Source organism: Nerophis ophidion, linkage group LG23 (genome assembly GCF_033978795.1).
Source record: "Nerophis ophidion isolate RoL-2023_Sa linkage group LG23, RoL_Noph_v1.0, whole genome shotgun sequence".
Classification (NCBI taxonomy): domain Eukaryota; kingdom Metazoa; phylum Chordata; class Actinopteri; order Syngnathiformes; family Syngnathidae; genus Nerophis; species Nerophis ophidion.
In genome coordinates, this window is record NC_084633.1 from 42,215,575 (window position 1) to 42,236,252 (window position 20,678).

At 41.1% G+C, this 20,678-nt stretch overlaps 1 protein-coding gene and 1 non-coding gene across 2 annotated transcripts in view; one reads left to right on the plus strand and one right to left on the minus strand.

Annotated features, from left to right (window-relative positions):
• The first annotated feature begins 1,174 nt into the window (after positions 1 to 1,174).
• trnal-uag (transfer RNA leucine (anticodon UAG)) lies at positions 1,175 to 1,256 on the plus strand. The gene has a single exon. It is a non-coding gene; the product is annotated as a tRNA-Leu (tRNA).
• A 2,250-nt stretch (positions 1,257 to 3,506) lies between these two features.
• Positions 3,507 to 20,678, minus strand: part of sdr42e2 (short chain dehydrogenase/reductase family 42E, member 2) — a 30,614-nt gene continuing 13,442 nt past the window's right edge. Inside the window, exons 5-11 of the mRNA XM_061884699.1 lie at positions 20,562 to 20,637; positions 14,487 to 14,569; positions 12,228 to 12,365; positions 10,536 to 10,601; positions 7,823 to 7,886; positions 7,656 to 7,729; positions 3,507 to 4,490 (exon numbers count right to left, since the gene is read on the minus strand). Of these exons, the coding sequence (XP_061740683.1) occupies positions 4,257 to 4,490; positions 7,656 to 7,729; positions 7,823 to 7,886; positions 10,536 to 10,601; positions 12,228 to 12,365; positions 14,487 to 14,569; positions 20,562 to 20,637 (735 nt within the window). The 3' untranslated portion in view covers positions 3,507 to 4,256. The remainder of the gene's footprint in view (positions 4,491 to 7,655; positions 7,730 to 7,822; positions 7,887 to 10,535; positions 10,602 to 12,227; positions 12,366 to 14,486; positions 14,570 to 20,561; positions 20,638 to 20,678) is intronic.

Genomic DNA, 20,678 nt, shown 5'->3' on the forward strand with positions numbered 1-20,678 from the left:
CTTGGGGTGGAGCCTATGAGCTGATGGAGATTACTATTAGGAACAGCTTGGGGGTGGAGCCTATCAGCAGATGGACTTTACTATTAGGAACAGCTTGGGGGTGGAGCCTATCAGCTGATGGACTACTATTACAGAACAGCTTGGGGTGGAGCCTATCAGCTGATGGACTACTATTACAGAACAGCTTGGGGGTGGAGCCTATCAGCTGATGGACTACTATTACAGAACAGCTTGGGGTGGAGCCAATGAGCTGATGGAGATTACTATTAGGAACAGCTTGGGGGTGGAGCCTATCAGCAGATGGACTTTACTATTAGGAACAGCTTGGGGGTGGAGCCTATCAGCAGATGGACTTTACTATTAGGAACAGCTTGGGGGTGGAGCCTATCAGCTGATGGATATTACTATTACAGGACACTTTGGGGGTGGAGGAGCCTATCAGCCAATGGACTACTATTACAGAACAGCTTGGGGGTGGAGCCTATCATCTGATGGATATTACTATTACAGAACAGCTTGGGGGTGGAGCCTATCAGCTGATGGATATTACTATTACAGAACAGTTTGGGGGTGGAGCCTATCAGCCAATGGACTACTATTACAGAACAGCTTGGGGGTGGAGCCTATCAGTTGATGGATATTACTATTACAGAACAGCTTGGGGGTGGAGCCTATCAGCTGATGGATATTACTATTACAGAACAGCTTGGGGGTGGAGCCTATCAGCTGATGGACTTTACAAATACAGAAACCTGCAATAAAGAATATAAAAATTGAGCAAACTGTAGTTTTGCAGTCCTGGCGCTTGTTTGCTGTGAACTTTACAGAAACAATTCATGTGTTGACCATGAATTGATGAAGGTGGACCCCGACTTAAACAAGTTGAAAAACTTATTGGGGTGTTACCATTTAGTGGTCAATTGTAGGGAATATGTACTGAACTGTGCAATCTACTAATAAAAGTATCAATCAATCAATCAATGCTCACAGCAATAATCACAATTCTTGCTGCACTTCCTCACCTTTGTGATGAAGTGGAACATACTGCATGTCGTCATCGTCTCAGTGACCCACCAACCTTCTTTCGGACAAGATGGACACAAATGTTACAGGAGAAACACAAAAAACAACAATAAGGTAGATAGATTATAACTGCAATACTCGCCGTCATTAAGGTAGCGTGGCCGAGTGGTCTAAGGCGCTGGATTTAGGCTCCAGTCATTTCGATGGCGTGGGTTCGAATCCCACCGCTGCCACAAGCTTTATGTCACATTCCTTCATTTTGACTAAAAGCAAGCAAACTCCTGAGCGAAGACGTCTCATCTTTCTACCGTTTGTCCCGTTAACACAACAAAAACAGAGTTACTACTAGCGGACAACATGAGGAACCACACCTGTGAAGAAAGCCTCAAAAAGGTGCACATTTGTGGGTAATGAGTCACACAAACTTGTTTCTTAGCCTGCTGCGTCATGATTGCGTACACCTGCCAGAGGGAGAATGTCGCCAGGTGTTCATGCCACGCCTACAAACTACCTGACGTCATTGAGAAGACTCACGGTGCAGGCGCGCCCCCCTCTGGTGGTTTGTGGAAACGCACCCAGGCATTTTCTTCCGGTCCCAGCGTGACGTCACACACCCACGTGACTGGTTTCCGCAATAGCTCTCGTCACGACTCGGCAATCTCCGTGATACTTTCCATCGTGTCTATTTATTCGGCAAACTTCGGAAGTCTCCAAGTGTCATACATCGGATTATTACCACAATAGCTGCACTAAAGAGGCAACTTGTTTTTCCGCTCGACTGCTACTTTAAAATCACGACAGAAAATTAACAACTTACTGGTCTTGTGAACATAATGAAAGTTAGGAGTTCTTGTTTCATTGGACAAACCTCAACTAATCCCACATTACAGGAAGGCTGGAGGATGACTTCTCAGAAACACATCTTTTATTCTTGTTGGGGAAAAAAAAAAAAAAACTACATATATATATATATATATGTGTGTGTGTACAAAAGCAATAAAAACACAATTAGAATCTAAAGAAGTGAAAAGTAGTCGCAATATTAGAATAAACACATCTGATAGATTCATTAAGATAAGATTCTATTTATTCACAACGCCCGTCCCCTAAAACCAGAAGCATTATTCAAAAAAAAAAAAAAAAGGTTTAGCATATCCTTTTTTTTTTTTGCACAGCAGTCATGTCACAATCAACGGACACTTTATTAGGTACCTGCACAGCATCTCAAACACAATAACTGCATAAAATAAAAAATAAAAATCAGGAAGAATTTTAGAAATGTAAAAAAGCCAAAAGCAGTGAAGTTGTCACCTTGTGTAAATGTTAAATAAAAAGAGAATACAACAAATCCTTTTCAACTTATATTCAATTGAATAGACTGCAAAGACAAGATATTTCATCTTCACACTGACAAACTTCATTTTTTGCAAATATTAGCTCATTTGGAATTGGATGACTGCAACATATTTCAAAAAAGCTGGCACAAGTGGCAAAAAAGAGTGAGAAAGTTGAGGAATGCTCATCAAACCCTTATTTCAAACACATCCCACAGGTGAATAGGCTAATTGGGAACAGGTGGGTGCCATGATTGGCTATAAAAGCAGCTTCCATGAAATGCTCACTCATTCACAAACAAGGATGAGGCGACGGTCACCATTTGTCAACAAATGCATGAGCAAATTAAAAACAACATTTTTCAAGCAGCTATTGCAAGGAATTTAAGGATTTCACGTATACATTCCAGAAAATCATCAAAAGGTTCTGAGAATGTGGAGAAATCACTGCATGTAAGCCATGATATTACACACCTTGCATCCCTCAGGCGCTAACAAACATGAGTGTGTAAAGGATATCACCACATGGGCTCAGGAACACTTCAGAAAACCACTGTCAGTAACTACAGTTGGTCGCTACAACTATAAGCGCAAGTTAAAACTCTACTATGCAAAGCCAAAGCCATTTATCAACAACACCCAGAAATGCAGCCGGCTTCTCTGGGCCCGAGTTTATCCAAGATGGACTGATGCAAAGTGGAAAAGTGTTCTGTGGTCTGACCAGTCCACTTTTTAAATTGTTTTTGGAAACTGTGGATGTTGTGTCCTCCGGGCTAAAGAGAAAAATAACCATAGGGGTTGTTGTAGGGTGAAAGTGTTCTAGGCAGCATGTGTGATGGTATGGGGGTGTATTAGTGATTGTTGTAGGGTGAAAGTGTTCTAGGCAGCATGTGTGATGGTATGGGGGTGTATTAGTGATTGTTGTAGGGTGAAAGTGTTCTAGGCAGCATGTGTGATGGTATGGGGGTGTATTAGTGATTGTTGTAGGGTGAAAGTGTTCTAGGCAGCATGTGTGATAGTATGGGGGTGTATTAGTGATTGTTGTAGGGTGAAAGTGTTCTAGGCAGCATGTGTGATGGTATGGGGGTGTATTAGTGATTGTTGTAGGGTGAAAGTGTTCTAGGCAGCATGTGTGATGGTATGGGGGTGTATTAGTGATTGTTGTAGGGTGAAAGTGTTCTAGGCAGCATGTGTGATGGTATGGGGGTGTATTAGTGATTGTTGTAGGGTGAAAGTGTTCTAGGCAGCATGTGTGATGGTATGGGGGTGTATTAGTGGCCAAGACATGACTAACTTACACATCTGTGAAGGCACCATTAAAGCTGAAAGGTACATACAGCTTTTGGAGCAACATATGTTGTTATCATGGACGCCCCTGCTTATTCCAGCAAGACAATGCCAAGCCAGGTGTTACAACAGCGTGGCTTCATAGTGAGAGAGTGCAGGTACTAGACTGGCCTGCCTGTAGTCCAGACATTGAAAATGTGTGCAGGCTAAAATATGAGGCAGGAGACTGTTGAACAACTTAAGCTGTACATCAAGCAAGAATGGGAAAGAATTCCACTTCAAAAATGTGTCTCCTCACTTCCCAAACCTGCACTGAGTGTTGTTCAAAGGAAAGGCCATGTAACACACTGGTAAAAATGCCGTCTTTGCAATGTGTTGCTGCCATTACATTCTAACTTCATGATTATTTGCAGAAAATAAGAATATAAGTTGAAAAGGATTTGTTGAATTCTCTTCTTATTTAGCATTTACACAAGGTGACAACTTCACTGCTTTTGAGGTGTGTAAGACTGTGGGCTTGATGTGGTGTGAAAAGGGGATTAGGAACACATGTTGAGCTCCCACCTGTGTACTAAGTGGGGTGTGGCCCTAGGGCCGGCCACATAAGAGTGTTCACGCCAGGAGGCGGCTCTGGACGCAGCTCAACAAGAGGACCAGCATGAAGCTGAAAGCCAGCAGCAGCAGCACCACAGGGGGCCCGTGCAGCCGGGGGGTCTTCCCGCCAGCTTTTTGGGATTGGAGGTACTGGTCCACAGAGTCTACCAGGCTGTAGGACCGGGGACTGTAGCCCAGCTCTCGTCTGGCCTTGTCTATCTTAAAGGTGTGGCTCACTGATATGTTCCTCACCTGGACACAAAGAAGAAGAGACACAGGTGATGTGTGTCAGGCTGGGACTGAAGATGCTGCAAACACAATTTGCTTGTCAAGGAGAAAGACTTGAAGTGAGTGATGTTTTCTGGTGAGTGTGTGAAAGGAGCTTTTGCATAATTCAGAGTGCTGAGGAGGGAAAAAGTCCTAATGGAGTCTGTCTTCATCGAGACTTAGGATGAAACATGCAATGTGACACGGCCCCATGGCCCCAGGTACACTTTCAAGCAGCACAATCATCTGATTAGCTGCACAATCCAACAAGTGTTGCAATACCAAGCTGATGTTTTCACTTTTGAGGATCAGCTGTGAGATTGTCTGGTGTGTTGTGGGACATGAACCCTTTTTTGTGTAAAGCAGTGATGTGTTGTTGTCAAGTGTCTGGCAGAGTAACCCTGTAATACTCTTTCATATCAGTAGGTGGCAGCCGCTAGCTAATTGCTATGTCGATGTCACAAACAGCGGGAGGCAGGGTGCAGGTAAAAAGGTGTCTAATGCTTAAACCAAAAATAAACAAAAGGTTTGTTTATTTCTAAATGGAAAAAAAACAAGAAAAGGCATTAAAGCTTAGGGAAGGCTATGCAGAATGAAAGTAAAACTGAACTGGCTACAAAGACAACAAAACAGAATGCTGGACGACAGCAAAGACTTACTGTGGAGCAAAGATGGCGTCCACAAAGTACATCCCAACATGACATGACAATCAACAATGTCCCCACAAAGAAGGATAAAAAACAACTGAAATATTCTGGATTGCTAAAACAAAGTAGGTACGCAAAATATTGCTTTAAAAACTTCTAAAAGCTTAGTGTCCACATGCGTGGACAGCACCTTTTAGCTCTTATTTCCAAAATGGTGTACACTACTGAATTGGGGTCTTATGTGATCAATTATACTGCCACCTGGTGGTGTCAGAAGAGTATAACATACAATGGAATTTGGAAAAAAAAAAGTGTAAAAATAAGAATTAGCACGTCACTAAACATGAAGTACACGTTTGTGTACTTATGGACTAAGTACATCATCTCAAAAGATGATTCTTAGTTTTTATTGTAATTAGGGTCCAATGAGCCCAAATAGCAAAGAGAAATTAAAAAAGCATGTAAACAAACAGCTTAGGTCTTAAGAGGCTAAGGAAGACATGAAACTGCTACAGGAAAATACCAAAACAAGAAGAAAAGCCACCAAAATAGGAGCGCAAGACAAGAAGTAAAAGTGCAAATGCGTCAGGGTGTGATGTGACAGGTGGTGACAGTACACCTACTTTGAGACAAGAGCTATAGTCATGCAAGCTTGCTTATGCTTTAAAGCAGGGGTGTCAAACTCAAATACAGAGTGGCCCAAAATTTTAAACGGAACAAAGCCGCGGGCCAAGGTTGAACAAATTAACCTTTTTAGGGACTCAAACAAGTTTTGCATTAAATATTGAACAAGCAAGGCTTATATATCTTTAGTGACATGCAAAATCCAGTTTCAAATAATAATAATAATAATAATAATTAAAAAAATATCAATGGCATGTCAAATAAAATTGAAATGTTAGCCTTTTTTTTCTATTTGCAATCTTCTGAGGTAAATCTAAAAAAAATTCCACAGGCTAATAATACATTTGAAAATAAAATAACAATAATGAATGAACCAAAGATTCAAGCCTTGAAGTAGCCAGAGAAAATGCATGAATAAAACGTTAATTATTGGTCAGTTTGCTGGAAGTTTCCCGGAAGAGTTAGTGCTGCAAGGGGTTCTGGGTATTTGTTCCGTTGTGTTACGGTGGAGATGTTCACCTGAAATGTGTTTGTCTTTCTTGTTTGGTGTAGGTTCACAGTGTGGCGCACATTTGTAACAGTGCTAAAGTTGTTTATACGGCCACCCTCAGTGTGACCTGTATGGCTGTTGACAAAGTATGCATTGCATTCACTTGTGCGTGTGTGTGTGTGTGTGTGTGTGTGTGTGTGTGTGTGTGTGTGTAAAAGCCACAAATATTATGTGACACGCTGTTAGTATGGAGGAAAAGTGGACGTGACGACAGGTTGTAGAGAACGCTAAAGGCAGTGCCTTTAAGGCACGCCCCCAATATTGTTGTCCAGGTGGAAATCGGTAGAAATTCGGGAGAATGGTTGCCCCGGGAGATTTTCGGGAGGGGCACTGAACTTCGGGAGTCTACCGGGAAAATTAAGAGGGTTGGCAAGTATGATTATTAGCGGTGAATGTGGTGTTACAGCGGCACCGACGCTCTATAACACAGGCGGGGCAGCTCTAATGCTAATTTGATATTGCCTCAAGGGCCAAATTAAATTACACGGCGGGCCAGAGTTTGACACCCATGCGTTAAAGTCATATCCAACAATTGCCACAATCACTTTTTTTACTGCCAACTGAGTTTACTTTTTAAACAATTTCTGTTGCTGGTGCAGCGCCGCTTTTTTTCAAGCCAAAAAAGGTTGAAAAACACTGCTGTAGTAGTTGCTTGTAGGGCTAGTCCACTATTTGAGAGGAACTGAATCCCAATTAGAAACAATGCCAGTGTCAACCCCATGTGTACCTACTGAAGTGTCTATGAGTTTGCTAACTCTAAAGAACACGCCTGAGTTCTTGTTAGAATAATTATGTTATCACACAAAACTTATGCTTAAAGGCCGTTACTATAGTTGTTATCAATTGTGCTGAAGTTGTGCTTTTCTATCTGTGCAAAAGGGACAACTTGCAATCTTGGATTGCGAATCGTCTCGTATCAGAGACAGGGCGATATCACAAGTGTCAGCACATTTGCATTTCGGAATAATCCTATATTGTGTCTAACTGGGGCTGCTGAAATGACCCCCCTTCCTTCAGAAGCAGCCTCAGTGATGTAACAGGGACCTCTCCAATAAATAGAGGAGCACGTAGGACTGGACCTTAGAGCGTAAGTTGGCACTGTAACTGAGTGTGCAGCCCAACACGTCTCTCCTCATGAGCCAAATTGAACTCTGTCTCTGCATGATTCCTTGCTTCTTGTCTGTTTAATAGATGTCATCGGTGTTTGAACCTGACACTTCTGCTGCAGTGAAACATGTGCTAAGAAAGGCCCGAAAGGCAGGGAAAAGTTCCCTTTCTGGAGTTCAAATCTTTGCCAATGTGAAATAGTGCAAAAAAAGACATAGTGACCTCACTTCTGGTGAGCAGGAGAGGCACTTCTACCACAGGTCGAAGGAATAGGTGCAAATATTCCACCAGGATGGCTGCAAAAAAAAGAAGAACGTGGCATGAACACATGTTGATAAAACCAGCATATTGCCAAAAATGAAGGAGTTGAAAAGAGATGTGATGTGTACCTGCTGAGTAGAGCACACCCACTGGCAACTTTATCAGCGGCCTGCTGGAGCCCAACTTCTCAAACTGTGAAGAAGACGGGAAGTTTCATCTCTGCTGCAATTCAACATGGGAGCTTCGATCAGTCAGTCAGTGTTTACTTATATGGCCCAAAATCACCAGTGTCTCAAAGGGCTGCACAAACCACAACCACATCCTCCGCTCAGATCCCACATCAGGGCAAGGAAAAACTCAACCCAATGGGATGACAATGAGGAACCTTGGAGGGGACTGCAGATGTGGGGACACCCAATCCTGAAGACCGATGTAATGGACGTCCAGTGGATCTAGCATAATAGTGAGAGTCCAGTCCATAGTGGATCTAACATAATAGTGAGAGTCCAGTCCATAGTGGATCTAACATAATAGTGAGAGTCCAGTCCATAGTGGATCTAACATAATAGTGAGAGTCCAGTCCATAGTGGATCTAACATAATAGTGAGAGTCCAGTCCATAGTGGATCTAACATAATAGTGAGAGTCCAGTCCATAGTGGATCTAACATAATAGTGTGAGAGTCCAGTCCATAGTGGATCTAACATAATAGTGTGAGAGTCCAGTCCATAGTGGATCTAACATAATAGTGTGAGAGTCCAGTCCATAGTGGATCTAACATAATAGTGAGAGTCCAGTCCATAGTGGATCTAACATAATAGTGTGAGAGTCCAGTCCATAGTGGATCTAACATAATAGTGAGAGTCCAGTCCATAGTGGATCTAACATAATAGTGAGAGTCCAGTCCATAGTGGATCTAACATAATAGTGAGAGTCCAGTCCATAGTGGATCTAACATAATAGTGTGAGAGTCCAGTCCATAGTGGATCTAACATAATAGTGAGAGTCCAGTCCATAGTGGATCTAAGATAATAGTGTGAGAACTTCAATTGTTCCTATCAATCCCAAGTCTTGTGTAAGACAAGAACTAAAATGTCTTTCTTTTTCTATGCACTCTAACTGCTAATATTGAGCAAGTGAACAATCCCATAAAAGTATTTAAAAACATCCAAACATACTTCATTTACATCTCCTGAGATGAGTATTGTTATTAGACTATATTAGAATATTGTTATTAGATATATATTTCTAGACCATAGATCACGTCTCTCACAGAGAAAAGTTGTTGCCACAAACTAAGTAAGACAACTTAGACGTTCAACTTAGACCTGAAGACGGCGAGAAGGACATGGGAAGATATCAACATCCCATCAGGCGACATCCCAGTGCGAGCAGACATTGTTCTGTAAGTGATTGTTTTATGTTTGTAGTTTCTATTTCCTGTTTAGTACTCAGCAATAGTCCTAGGAATATTCAGGCTCTAAATTATAAGGTTCTGGATCATAATTTATATTAATATGGGGTACCGGACTGTCTTATTGTGGCGGTCCACTCCCTGTATGATCAGTGCCAGAACTTGGTCCGCATTGCTGGCAGTAAGTCGGACACATTTCCAGTGAGGGTTGGACTCCACCAAGGCTGTCCTTTGTCACCCATTCTGTTCATAACTTTTATGGACAGAATTTCTAGGCGCAGTCAAGGCGTTGAGGGGTTCTGGTTTGGTGACCGTGGGATTAGGTCTCTGCTTTTTGCAGATGATGTGGTCCTGATGGCTTCATCTGGCCGGGATCTTCAGCTCTCACTGGATCGGTTCATGGCCGAGTGTGAAGCGACTGGGATGAGAATCAGCACCTCCAAATCCGAGTCCATGGTTCTCGCCCGGAAAAGGGTGGAGTGCCATCTCCGGGTTGGGGAGGAGACCCTGCCCCAAGTGGAGGAGTTCAAGTACCTAGGAGTCTTGTTCACGAGTGAGGGAAGAGTGGATGGTGAGATGGACAGGCGGATCGGTGCGGCGTCTTCAGTAATGCGGACGCTGTATCGATCCATTGTGGTGAAGAAGGAGCTGAGCCGGAAGGCAAAGCTCTATATTTACCAATCGATCTACGTTCCCATCCTCACCTATGGTCATGAGCTTTGGGTCATGACCGATAGAACAAGGTCATGGGTACAAGCGGCCCAAATGAGTAGCCAAAGGGGTCTCTCCCTTAGAGATAGGGTGAGAAGCTGTGCCATCCGGGGGGAACTCAAAGTACAGCCGGAGGCATCTGGTCAGGATGCCACCCAAACGCCTCCCTAAGGAGGTGTTTAGGGCATGTCCGACCAGTAGGAGACCACGGGGAAGACCCAGGACACACGGGGAAGTCTGGGCTTCCCTGCTTAGGCTGCTGTCCCCGCAACCCGACCCTGGATGAGTGGAAGAAGATAGATGGATGATGAAGGAATCCTAATTTCTCCCACAGTAGTCTTTGTTGGCCCTCATGATTAATAGTTGTTGCTGAAGGAAATAGCGAACATTGTGATCCATCCACGGAGGACTTTGTGTGTCCAATGGATCCTCGGAGCTACGTTGTCCGAGGGCTTCTATAATCCCTGGTCGGGTCTCCCAAGACCAACAGGGACCACACCTGGGCGGTCTGACCCTTGGCTACAGAAGCTACCTCTTGAGACGCGGGAACATCCCCTCGCTGGAAAAACCTTCATGCTTGTCTCACATAAGGATTGCGAATGTTTGGCAGAAATGCAAACAGCAGGGGGTCACGTTCTATCTGGGAAGAACTCCAAGAGACACATATCCAACTTTCAAATAGCAAAACATGCTCTTCCATTAATTCTAATATCTCACCAGAGGCGTTAGCCACTCGAAGAGATTCACAGAAAGTCCGTCGTTGATGAAGTAAGTCTGCCCACTCTGCAAGAAAAAACATAAAAAACTGCAACGGCAATTAAGATGTAGTAAGGCTAGAATATGATCTTTATCAGGGGTCGGCAACTCAAAATGTTGAAAGAGCCATATTGGACCAAAAATACAAAAACAAATCCGTCTGGAGCCGCAAAAATTTAAAAGCCATATTACATACAGATAGTGTGTCATGAGATATAAATTGAATTAAGAGGACATAAAGGAAACTAAATAAGCTCAAATATAGCTACAAATGAGACATAATGATGCAATATGTACATATAGCTAGCCTAAATAGCATGTTAGCATCGATTAGCTTGCAGTGACCAAATATGTCTGATTAGCACTCCACACAAGTCAATAACATCAACAAAACTCACCTTTGTGCATTCATGCACAACATTAAAAGTTTGGTGGACAAAATGAGACAGAAAAAGAAGTGGCATAAAACACGTCTTAGAAAGTCGGAGAAAGTTATACATGTAAACAAACTAGGGTGAGTTCAAGGACCGCCAAAATGAGTAGGACAAAACGGCGCTCGCCAAATACTGGAATCAGTGAAGCATGTTTAATATAAACAGTGTGCTTTATAACAATTAGGGAGCTTTGTGTCATGTTTGTCCTCCTACAGAAACTATATTAAAACAAAAATATATCTTTTATATTTTTTCCCTTCATCTTTTTCCATTTTTCATACATTGTTGATAAAGCTAATTTCTCTTTACTATTTATGCTTATTGGACGCTAATCAGAATCAAAACTAAGAATCATCTTTTGATATGATGTACTTAGTCCATAAGTACACAAAAGTGTACGTCATGTGTAGTGACACGCTAACTCTTATTTTTACACTTTCTTCCCAACTTCCATTGTATGTTATACTCTTCTGACACCACTAGATGGCAGTATAAGTGTCCACATAAGTGTCCATAAGACCCCAATTCAGTAGTGTACACCAGTTTGGAACTAAGAGCTACAAGGTGCTGTCCACGCATGTGGACACTAAGCCTTTAGAGTTCATGATGATTTGCAAAAAAAATGAAGTTTCTCAGTGTGAAGATGAAATATCTTGTCTTTGCAGTCATTTTAATTGAATATAAGTTGAAAAGGATTCGTTGTATTCTCTTTTTATTTAGCATTTACACAAGGTGACAACTTCACTGCTTTTGGCTTTTATAATACAGTACGATATCATAGAATACTGTATGACGAAACACAATACCGTATTATACAATAGGTACAAAATGGCATGATACATTACTGTTCAATATAATATGATATCATACAATAAACAATAATGTAAATCATAATGTGCTATGCGATACGGTTCGATACAATACAGCAATGTGACAAATAACATAATACTATGTCGTACAGTATGATTGGGTACAGTATAATATGGCATATTATACTATGATACTGTGTAATATGATACCACAAAGTGACACAGTACAACATGGTATCATACTACATCTTACATCTAAATACAGTACAATATATGAATCCATACAGTACAATAAGGTATGGTATAATAAAGTACAATAAAATATGTATAATAAACAATAGTTGATGTTCCAATGGCGTCCCATCAGGGACTTTGAAAGGCAGACTTGTAGAGTATTTGTATAGACTCACAGCGATACAGTTCTTCTTCAGGGTGAGCGCCTCAGCAGCGAGCGTGTGGGCCAGAACCAGGTTGTCAACATGGACCCAGTTCATTCTGGCCCGCGGGTCGCCCAGCCTGAAACTGAACAAGCGGCGCTCCACGTTCACCTGATGAGCCACAGTTGAAGTCCAATAATGTTAGACATCCAGTAACAAAGTATTGTTCCATAGGGCAGTGCTTCTCAGCCAATGTACCGCGGCACACTAGTGTGCTGTGAGATACAGTCTGGTGTGCCGTGGGAGATTATCCAGTTTCACCTATTTGGGTTCAAAATATTTTTTGCAAAGCAGTAAATATTAGGGGTGTAACGGTACGTGTATTTGTATTGAACTGTTTCGGTACGGGGGTTTCGGTTCGGTTCGGCGGTGTACAGAACGAGTTTCCACACGGACATATTAGTTAGCTCACTGCAGGTTGTGTAAACAATGCAGAGTGAGGCACAACACAGGGCAGGCTAGCAGCGACCGGGCTAGGACAACATGTAAAAGCCAGAGCTGGAAGACCCTCCTGCCTCGTTCACATCGCACCTTTGGGAATACTTTGGCTGCACGGTGCGATACAACAATGGAGGACAGAGGTTTTCTGACATTGTTCAGCAGCAGTGGGGTAGGCTTCTGCCACCACGTCAAACATGCTAACCCCTTCGAAGCAGCACCACCGCGTTAAAACAGCCTCTCATCGACAAGTCAGGCAGGGCTGAAGCAATAACAAATGTTTTTGTAGCAGCAGATTTAAGACCATCCATCCATCCATCCGTTTTTTACCGCTTGTCCCGTTTGGGGTCGCAAGGGGTTGCTGTATTGCATTAAAAACTAGATTTTGACCCACTTCTATGGTGGAAGAACAATAAGCCCATATATCCTCTTACTGCCAATTTAGCCAGGCTGGGGGGGTTACGACAACACTAATAAAAGTCTCAATCAATAAATCAATCAAAAAAAGCACTTTATATGTAGAAAGGTTTTGTATAAGAAACCATTCTGAGCCTTATCTTATTTAGTTTTTACTTTATATATGTTGACCACATTAACCCTGGCAATGGAACCTGTGTGTATATGCATGTTATGTCATTGTTTATAAATTTGGTGAATAAATAACCAAAAAATGTATATTTTGTTGTTTTCTTACTGTACAGAAAATGAACCGGACTGTGACCTCTAAACCGAGGTACGTACCGAAGCAAAATGTCTGTGTACTGTTACACCCCTAGTGAATATAGTCTGCAAATGATGTGTTGTTGTTGAGTGTTGCTGCTGTCTAGAGCTCGGCAGAGTAACCCTGTAATACTCTTCCATATCAGTAGGTGGCAGCCACTAGCTAATTGATTTGTAGATGTTGGAAACAGCGGGAGGCAGGGTGCAGGTAAAAAGGTGTCTAATGCTTAAATCAAAAATAAACAAAAGGTGAGTGCCCCTAAGAAACGGCATTGAAGCTTAGGGAAGGCTATGCAGAATGAAACTAAAACTGAACTGGCGACAAAGTAAACAAAAACAGAATGCTGGACGACAGCAAAGACTTTCTGTGGAGCAAAGACGGCGTCCACAAAGTACATCCGAACATGACATGACAATCAACAATGTCCCCACAAAGAAGGATAAAAACAACCGAAATATTCTTGATCGCTAAAACAAAGTAGATGCGGGGAATATCGCTCAAAAAAAGACATGAAACTGCTACAGGAAAATACCAAAAAAAAGAGAAAAAGGCAACAAAACAGGAGCGCAAGACAAGAAGTAAAAGACTACACACAGGAAAAGAGCAAAAAAGTGCAGATGCATCAGGGTGTGATGTGACAGGTGGTGACAGTACACCTACTTTGAGACAAGAGCTATAGTCCTGCATGCTTGCTTATGCTTTAAAGTCATATCCAACAATCGCCACGACCACTTTTTACTGTCAACTGAGTTTCCTTTTGTTTAATGATTTCTGCTGCTGGTCTGCCTCCGCATTTTTTCAATGCAAAAATATGCCTTTGCTCAAAAAAGTTTGCAAAACCCTGCCCTACTGCCATCTTATGTGCAGTTCACATCCAATCTATTGTTGTGTTGGGAGCCTCTCTCAGCAACCATGAAGGTGGCGTGCATCCCCACTGCGCCCCGCAGGTAACGCTGCAAGAAAGGCGGAGTGTAACTGGACACCTGGAGGAGAGCGCCATCAATAATGCAAACCTTTAGGGCGGTAACACAGGAGTGTGTGTGTGTGTGTGTGTGTGTGTGTGTGTTGTTCACCATCACTCTGTGCAGGTGTCTCCGCTCCTCGGGGCCGTAAATGCCGCAAGGGCGCAGGACGCAGGTCCTCAACAGACCTCCACCTTTGTGGGCAGCAAAGAAGGTTTAGACAGCTTCTAGTCATCAAGTCATCACAGCAGTGTTGGAAACACACCAATATTTTGATACCGCTACTAAAATTATTTCCATACTTTTCGGTATTTTTCTAAAATAAAGGGCACCACAAAAAAATGAAATTATTGGCTTTATTTGAACAAAAAATGTTAGTGTAGATGAAAAATATGTTTATTATTGTCATTTTGTCCTTCAATAAAATGTTGAACATACTAGACAACTTGTCTTTTAGTAGGAAGTAAACAAAGACTCCTAATTAGTCTGCACTAACATATTGTGTCATTTATACACCTACTATTTTCTACACATTAAGAGGGACAAACTGTAAAAATGGATTATTAATCTACTCGTACATTTAGTGTTAATATCTGCTTATTTTCTGTTTTAACATGTTCTATCTACACTGCTGTTCAAATGTAATAATCACTTATTCTTCTCTTCTTTGATACCACACATTAGTTTTGGATGATACCACACATTAGTTTTGGATGATACCACACATTTAAGTATGGATCCGATACCAAGTAGTTACAGGTTCATACAATAAAATATAATACCTAATAAACCAGAAGTAATATGGTTGAGAAATACCGATGTAAAGGGTAGGTGTCTCACAGTTTTCAGTTTTAACATGTTCTACCTACACTTCTGTTCAAATGTAATAATCACTTATTCTTCTCTTTTTTGATACCACACATTAGTTTTGGATGATACCACACATTTAGGTATGGATCCGATACCATGAATTGATGAAGGTGGACCCCGACTTAAACAAGTTGAACAACTTATTGCGATGTAACTATTTAGTGGTCAATTGTACGGAATATGTACTGTACTGTGCAATCTACTAATACAAGTTTTAATCAATCAATGTGATACCAAGTAGTTACAGGATCGTACAATAAAACAGAATACTTAATAAACCAGAAGTAATATGGTTAAGAAATACCGATGTAAAGGGTAGGTGTCTCACAATTTCAGTTTTAACATGTTCTATCTACACTTCTGTTCAAATGTAATAATCACTTATTCTTCTCTTTTTTGATACCACACATTAGTTTTGGATGATACCACACATTTAGGTATGGATCCGATACCATGAATTGATGAAGGTGGACCCCGACTTAAACAAGTTGAACAACTTATTGCGATGTAACTATTTAGTGGTCAATTGTACGGAATATGTACTGTACTGTGCAATCTACTAATACAAGTTTTAATCAATCAATGTGATACCAAGTAGTTACAGGATCGTACAATAAAACAGAATACTTAATAAACCAGAAGTAATATGGTTAAGAAATACCGATGTAAAGGGTAGGTGTCTCACAATTTCAGTTTTAACATGTTCTACCTACACTTCTGTTCAAATGTAATAATCACTTATTCTTCTCTTTTTTGATACCACACATTAGTTTTGGATGATACCACACATTTAGGTATGGATCCGATACCATGAATTGATGAAGGTGGACCCTGACTTAAACAAGTTGAAAAACTTATTGCGATGTAACTATTTAGTGGTCAATTGTACAGAATATGTACTGTACTTAGCAATCTACTAATAAAAGTTTTAATCAATCAATCCGATACCAAGTAGTTCCAGGATCATACATTGGTCATATTCAAAGTCCTCATGTGTCCGGGGACATATTTACTGACTTTATGAACATAATATAAATTTAAAAAATAACTAAAGAAGATGTTGTGATGCCAAAAAATTACAACGTAATCATAGTAATATCGACTAGATATGTGCCTGTACTTGATATCATTACAGTGGATGTCAGGGATAGATCCGCCCATGGCGTTTGTTTACATTTTGATGCGGGTGAGTTACGGTGTGTAGTGAAGCATGCATAGCTGTTCCTCATCCTCCAGTGATAATACTACTTGTGAGAAACTTACTTTATTTGTTGCCATGGAGAAAAGGATTAGTGATTTAGAAGTAGCTAAAACACTGTGGATGGATGTTAGCCGCTGGTCTTAAAGCAGCTCTTCCTGAGGGTGTTTCAGTGTTATAACTTCACTTTTATCTTGACTTTTTTACACCAAAATGCGTCCGCTCTCCTTTTTCTGTCTACACACTGTCTCTGCTTGTAAGTACTCTGTGTGTGTGCGCTGCCGAACATGCTCCTCTGCTCCTAAAACCAGCAATGTGACCACGTGACTCCGACATGGGCGTGGCGGGTGGCGGGACCGGTATGTTTCAGAGACAGTATAGTACCAAAAAAATGATTGATTAGTCTGGCGGTACTATACTGATGGTGGTATAGCGTAGAAGCCTACACCACAGTGCGTGTATTTGGGCTGGAGAGAAAGTGCAGATGGCTTGCTTGTAACAATCTATATTTTTAGATTTAATACAGTGTATTGTTTAGACTTCCTTATTAAATTGTTGTTTGTGTTCCACATTGAGTACAAGAAGTGAACGCTGGTTGAAGTTATTGCTGGAAAATGTAAAAAAAGCAGTCATCTTAAATAAGATCTGCTTCTTCCTACTCCTTTTTGAGTCAGAAGAAGCGGGAAACACAACCCTATTACATCTGTGAGATAGAAATAGTAAGAAATAGCAGAAGAGATCAAGGATTTATAACATTTGGATTAAAAAAAGGAATGATTGCAGACAGGGCTGTCAAAGTGGTTTTCATTGAGGGCCACAATGGCAGGTTTGGTTGCCCTCAGAGGGCCACTTTTAACAATGAGAAATATATGAATATACATGCATATTAATAATACAGTAACAATATATTTTTTTACATAAAGTGCAAAAAATATATTTAAATCATACTTAAAAACTGTCAGCTCAGTCACCAGAATTTTACGGTGTGTTTTTTACAGCATAAAAAAAATGGACTGGAATGGAGAAACAAAACCACAGTTTTTGGTGGTAAAATTCAAGCAACGGAGTTGTTAGTTTTTACCATAAAATCTTGTTGTTTAATGTTTTTAGGGACCAATGTCCCTTTGGGACAGAGGACCCTATTGAATTTCTAGCGTTTTATTATTATCATTTATTCTTTATTATACCGCCGCCTCTTTGAGTTGTAATTTGACCTCCTTAACATGGTTCAAAACTCACCAAATTGGACACACACATTAGGACTGGCAAAAATTGCGATCTAATCAAAAAAACCAAACCCCAAAACTGCGCTCTAGCGCCCCCTAGGAAGAAAACACACACAAAACTGCCTCTAACTCCCAGTAGAAATGTCGTAGACACACGAAACAAAATCTTCTATGTAGGTCTCACTTAGACCTATATTTCATACACTGACAACACCCAGCTAAAATCAACAGGAAGTTTGTAATTCCCCCTTCAATACAAAAGTTGGGTAAAAAAATTTCACTTTTTTTCAAACATGATCTCCTCTGAGGCCGTTTGTCGTGTCGGCTTCAAATAAGCACAGGAGACAGATTGAACCCTTCTGATTAAAAGATGATGAAAGAGTTTATAACGAATCTAAGAGACTGATGTATAATACACGTGTCTACAACTTTATACATCAAATAACGCGGTGGGCCATATTTGGTACCCGGGCTTTGAGTTTGACACCTGTGATCTAAGACATAGTTTGCAGTGTGAGACACCTGATTTAAATATATGTATTATTTAGTACAGAAAAGTATGAAGTCTGTCTACAGCAAATGTCAGGGAAAATAAGGACACATAAGAGAGCTTTAAATGTAAATAAGAGTTTAGTTTTCCACATCAAATTTAGACTTAGACTTAAACTTTCTTTTTATTGTCATTCAAAATTGAAAAACAGTACAAATTAAAGCTGCAAGAAGTGATGGACGGGACCGAGTATATATGGAAGTGGCTGAGGAGAGGGAAGTCTGGGCTTACCAGATATAAGTTAGAACAACACACTACTTTGTATTATATTGTAATTTTTACCTTCCGTAACGTGTCTACTGACAGATATAAGTTACAAAAACCCGATGCTAACCGCCCATTGAAAATACATGGGTACGGCTAGTAGCTACTATTAGCAAACAGATAGACCTACCAACTCGCGCATAAAAAGTGCAGATACGCCACAACAGTCAGGCACCATATGCAAGTACCCAAAATAAAGACTCGACATACAAAGAAATTCAATCGGAGCAGAAACATAGGAGGAAACGGGATTAAAACCTGATGCTAACCGCCCATTGAAAATACATGGGTACGGCTAGTAGCTACTATTCGCAAACAGATAGACTTACCAAGTTGGCGTAATATCTTAACATCGACACACTCTCTCGTCGCAACTCGGCCCTGATGGTCGGCACCTAGAAGTTTACAATTAGTTGTAAAATGTCGGACGGTTGTTTTTACGATATGCAGGCAAACGACAACTTTAAAACATACCAGCTTAGCTACGGCACCTGGCAGCCATCTTGGTATAGACGATCACAGCCCCTCCCTCAGGAATATTGGTGCGTGCGCACCAGCAGCAGACGGTACGGGAAAAAAAAACACAAAAAAAAACGTCTCCCTCACTGCGTCTGCGCACGGCGGCCATCTTTGAAATGGTTTTCAGCGCAGCTGTTCTTTGAAGGCTGATAAAATCAAAACTGTAGCAGTAATAAAAACTCTTTCATCAACTTTTAATCAGAAGGGTTCAATCCTGTGGTAGTTTGAAGCCGACACGACAAACGCGCTCAGAGGAGATAATGTTTGAAAGAAGGTGACTGGTTTTTCAAAACTTTAGTTTTGAAGGGGGAATTGCAAACTTCCTTTTAATTTTTGCTCGACCTATTTAATATATGAAATGTAGGTCTAAGTGAGACCTACATAGAGGTTTTTGTTTCATGACTCTACAACCTTCCTACTGGAAGTTACAGGCAGTTTTGTCTGTGTTTTCTTCCTAGGAGCAGTTTTTTCTGTGTTTTATTCCTAGGGGGCGCTAGAGCGCAATTTTGAGTTTTGGGGTTAGGTTTTTTTTGATTAGATAACAATTTTTGCCAGTCCTGATGTGTGTGTCCAGTTTGGTTAGTTTTGAAGCATGTTAAGGGGGTCAAATTACAACTCAAAGAGGCAAAGGTGAGTGTTTTTACAAAACTTTTGTTTTGAAGGGAGAATTGTAAAATTCCTGTTGATGTTAGTGTATGAAATATAGGTCTAAGTGAGACCTACATAGAAGTTTTTGTTTCATGTCGCTTCGACATTCCTACTGGAAGTTACAGGCAGTTTTGTCTGTTTTCTTCCTAGGGGGCGCTAAAGCGCAATTTTTATTTTTGGGGTTAGGTTTATTTTATTAAATCGCAATGTTTGCCAGTCCTGATGTGTGTGTCAAATTTGGTGAGTTTTGAAGCATGTTAAGGGGGTCAAATTACAGCTCAAAGCTGCAGAATAATATTGAAGAATGAATAAAACGTTCAATAGGGTCCTCTGTCCCAAAGGGACATTCGGTCCCTAATAAGAATGACAATTGGTTGCATTAGCCAATAGCAGTGCAGGATAAAATATTGCACTTTTGCATATGCATCCAGGTTTATGGATGTATGTTATATTGTCTTTATATTGCAGCCATTTCATCCATTTTTGGGGGGAAATAGAGGGGATTATGACCTCAGTATTGCTTTGAAAACATGAATAATAAGAAAAATGCCAAATTTGCCACAAAATCGACAATCCAATTGAAGCATCCACCTTTCCATCCATTTTCTACATTGGGTGCAAAAGCCTCCTAATGTAGCCAAGAACAGGTTGAAGCACTCGAGCCTCTGAGGCGGCCACATGATCTTTAACCTGAAGGCTCTAAGCTTGATTGAATTTATAAGGAGGCGAGTGCTGATAAGGTGTAGTGTTGCGTGGCAAGGAAAGGGGAGGCTTTACACCTGTGGATGTAAAAATAATGTAACTAAAGTCTCTTTGTGGTGCAGAAGTCAGGACATCCAATACAAGGTGTCATTTAATATTGTGGCTACAACTGCACCACAAGACTTTGACTAACTTGCGACCTTCCGCACCTTTGAGGGCGCACCTGTTGGCCGACAGCACCATCTGCTCGGCGATGGCTTTGGTCCTGGAGTAGTGATCCATGTGCTGGAGGAGACAAAGTGGTGATCACACACAGTTGGACGACA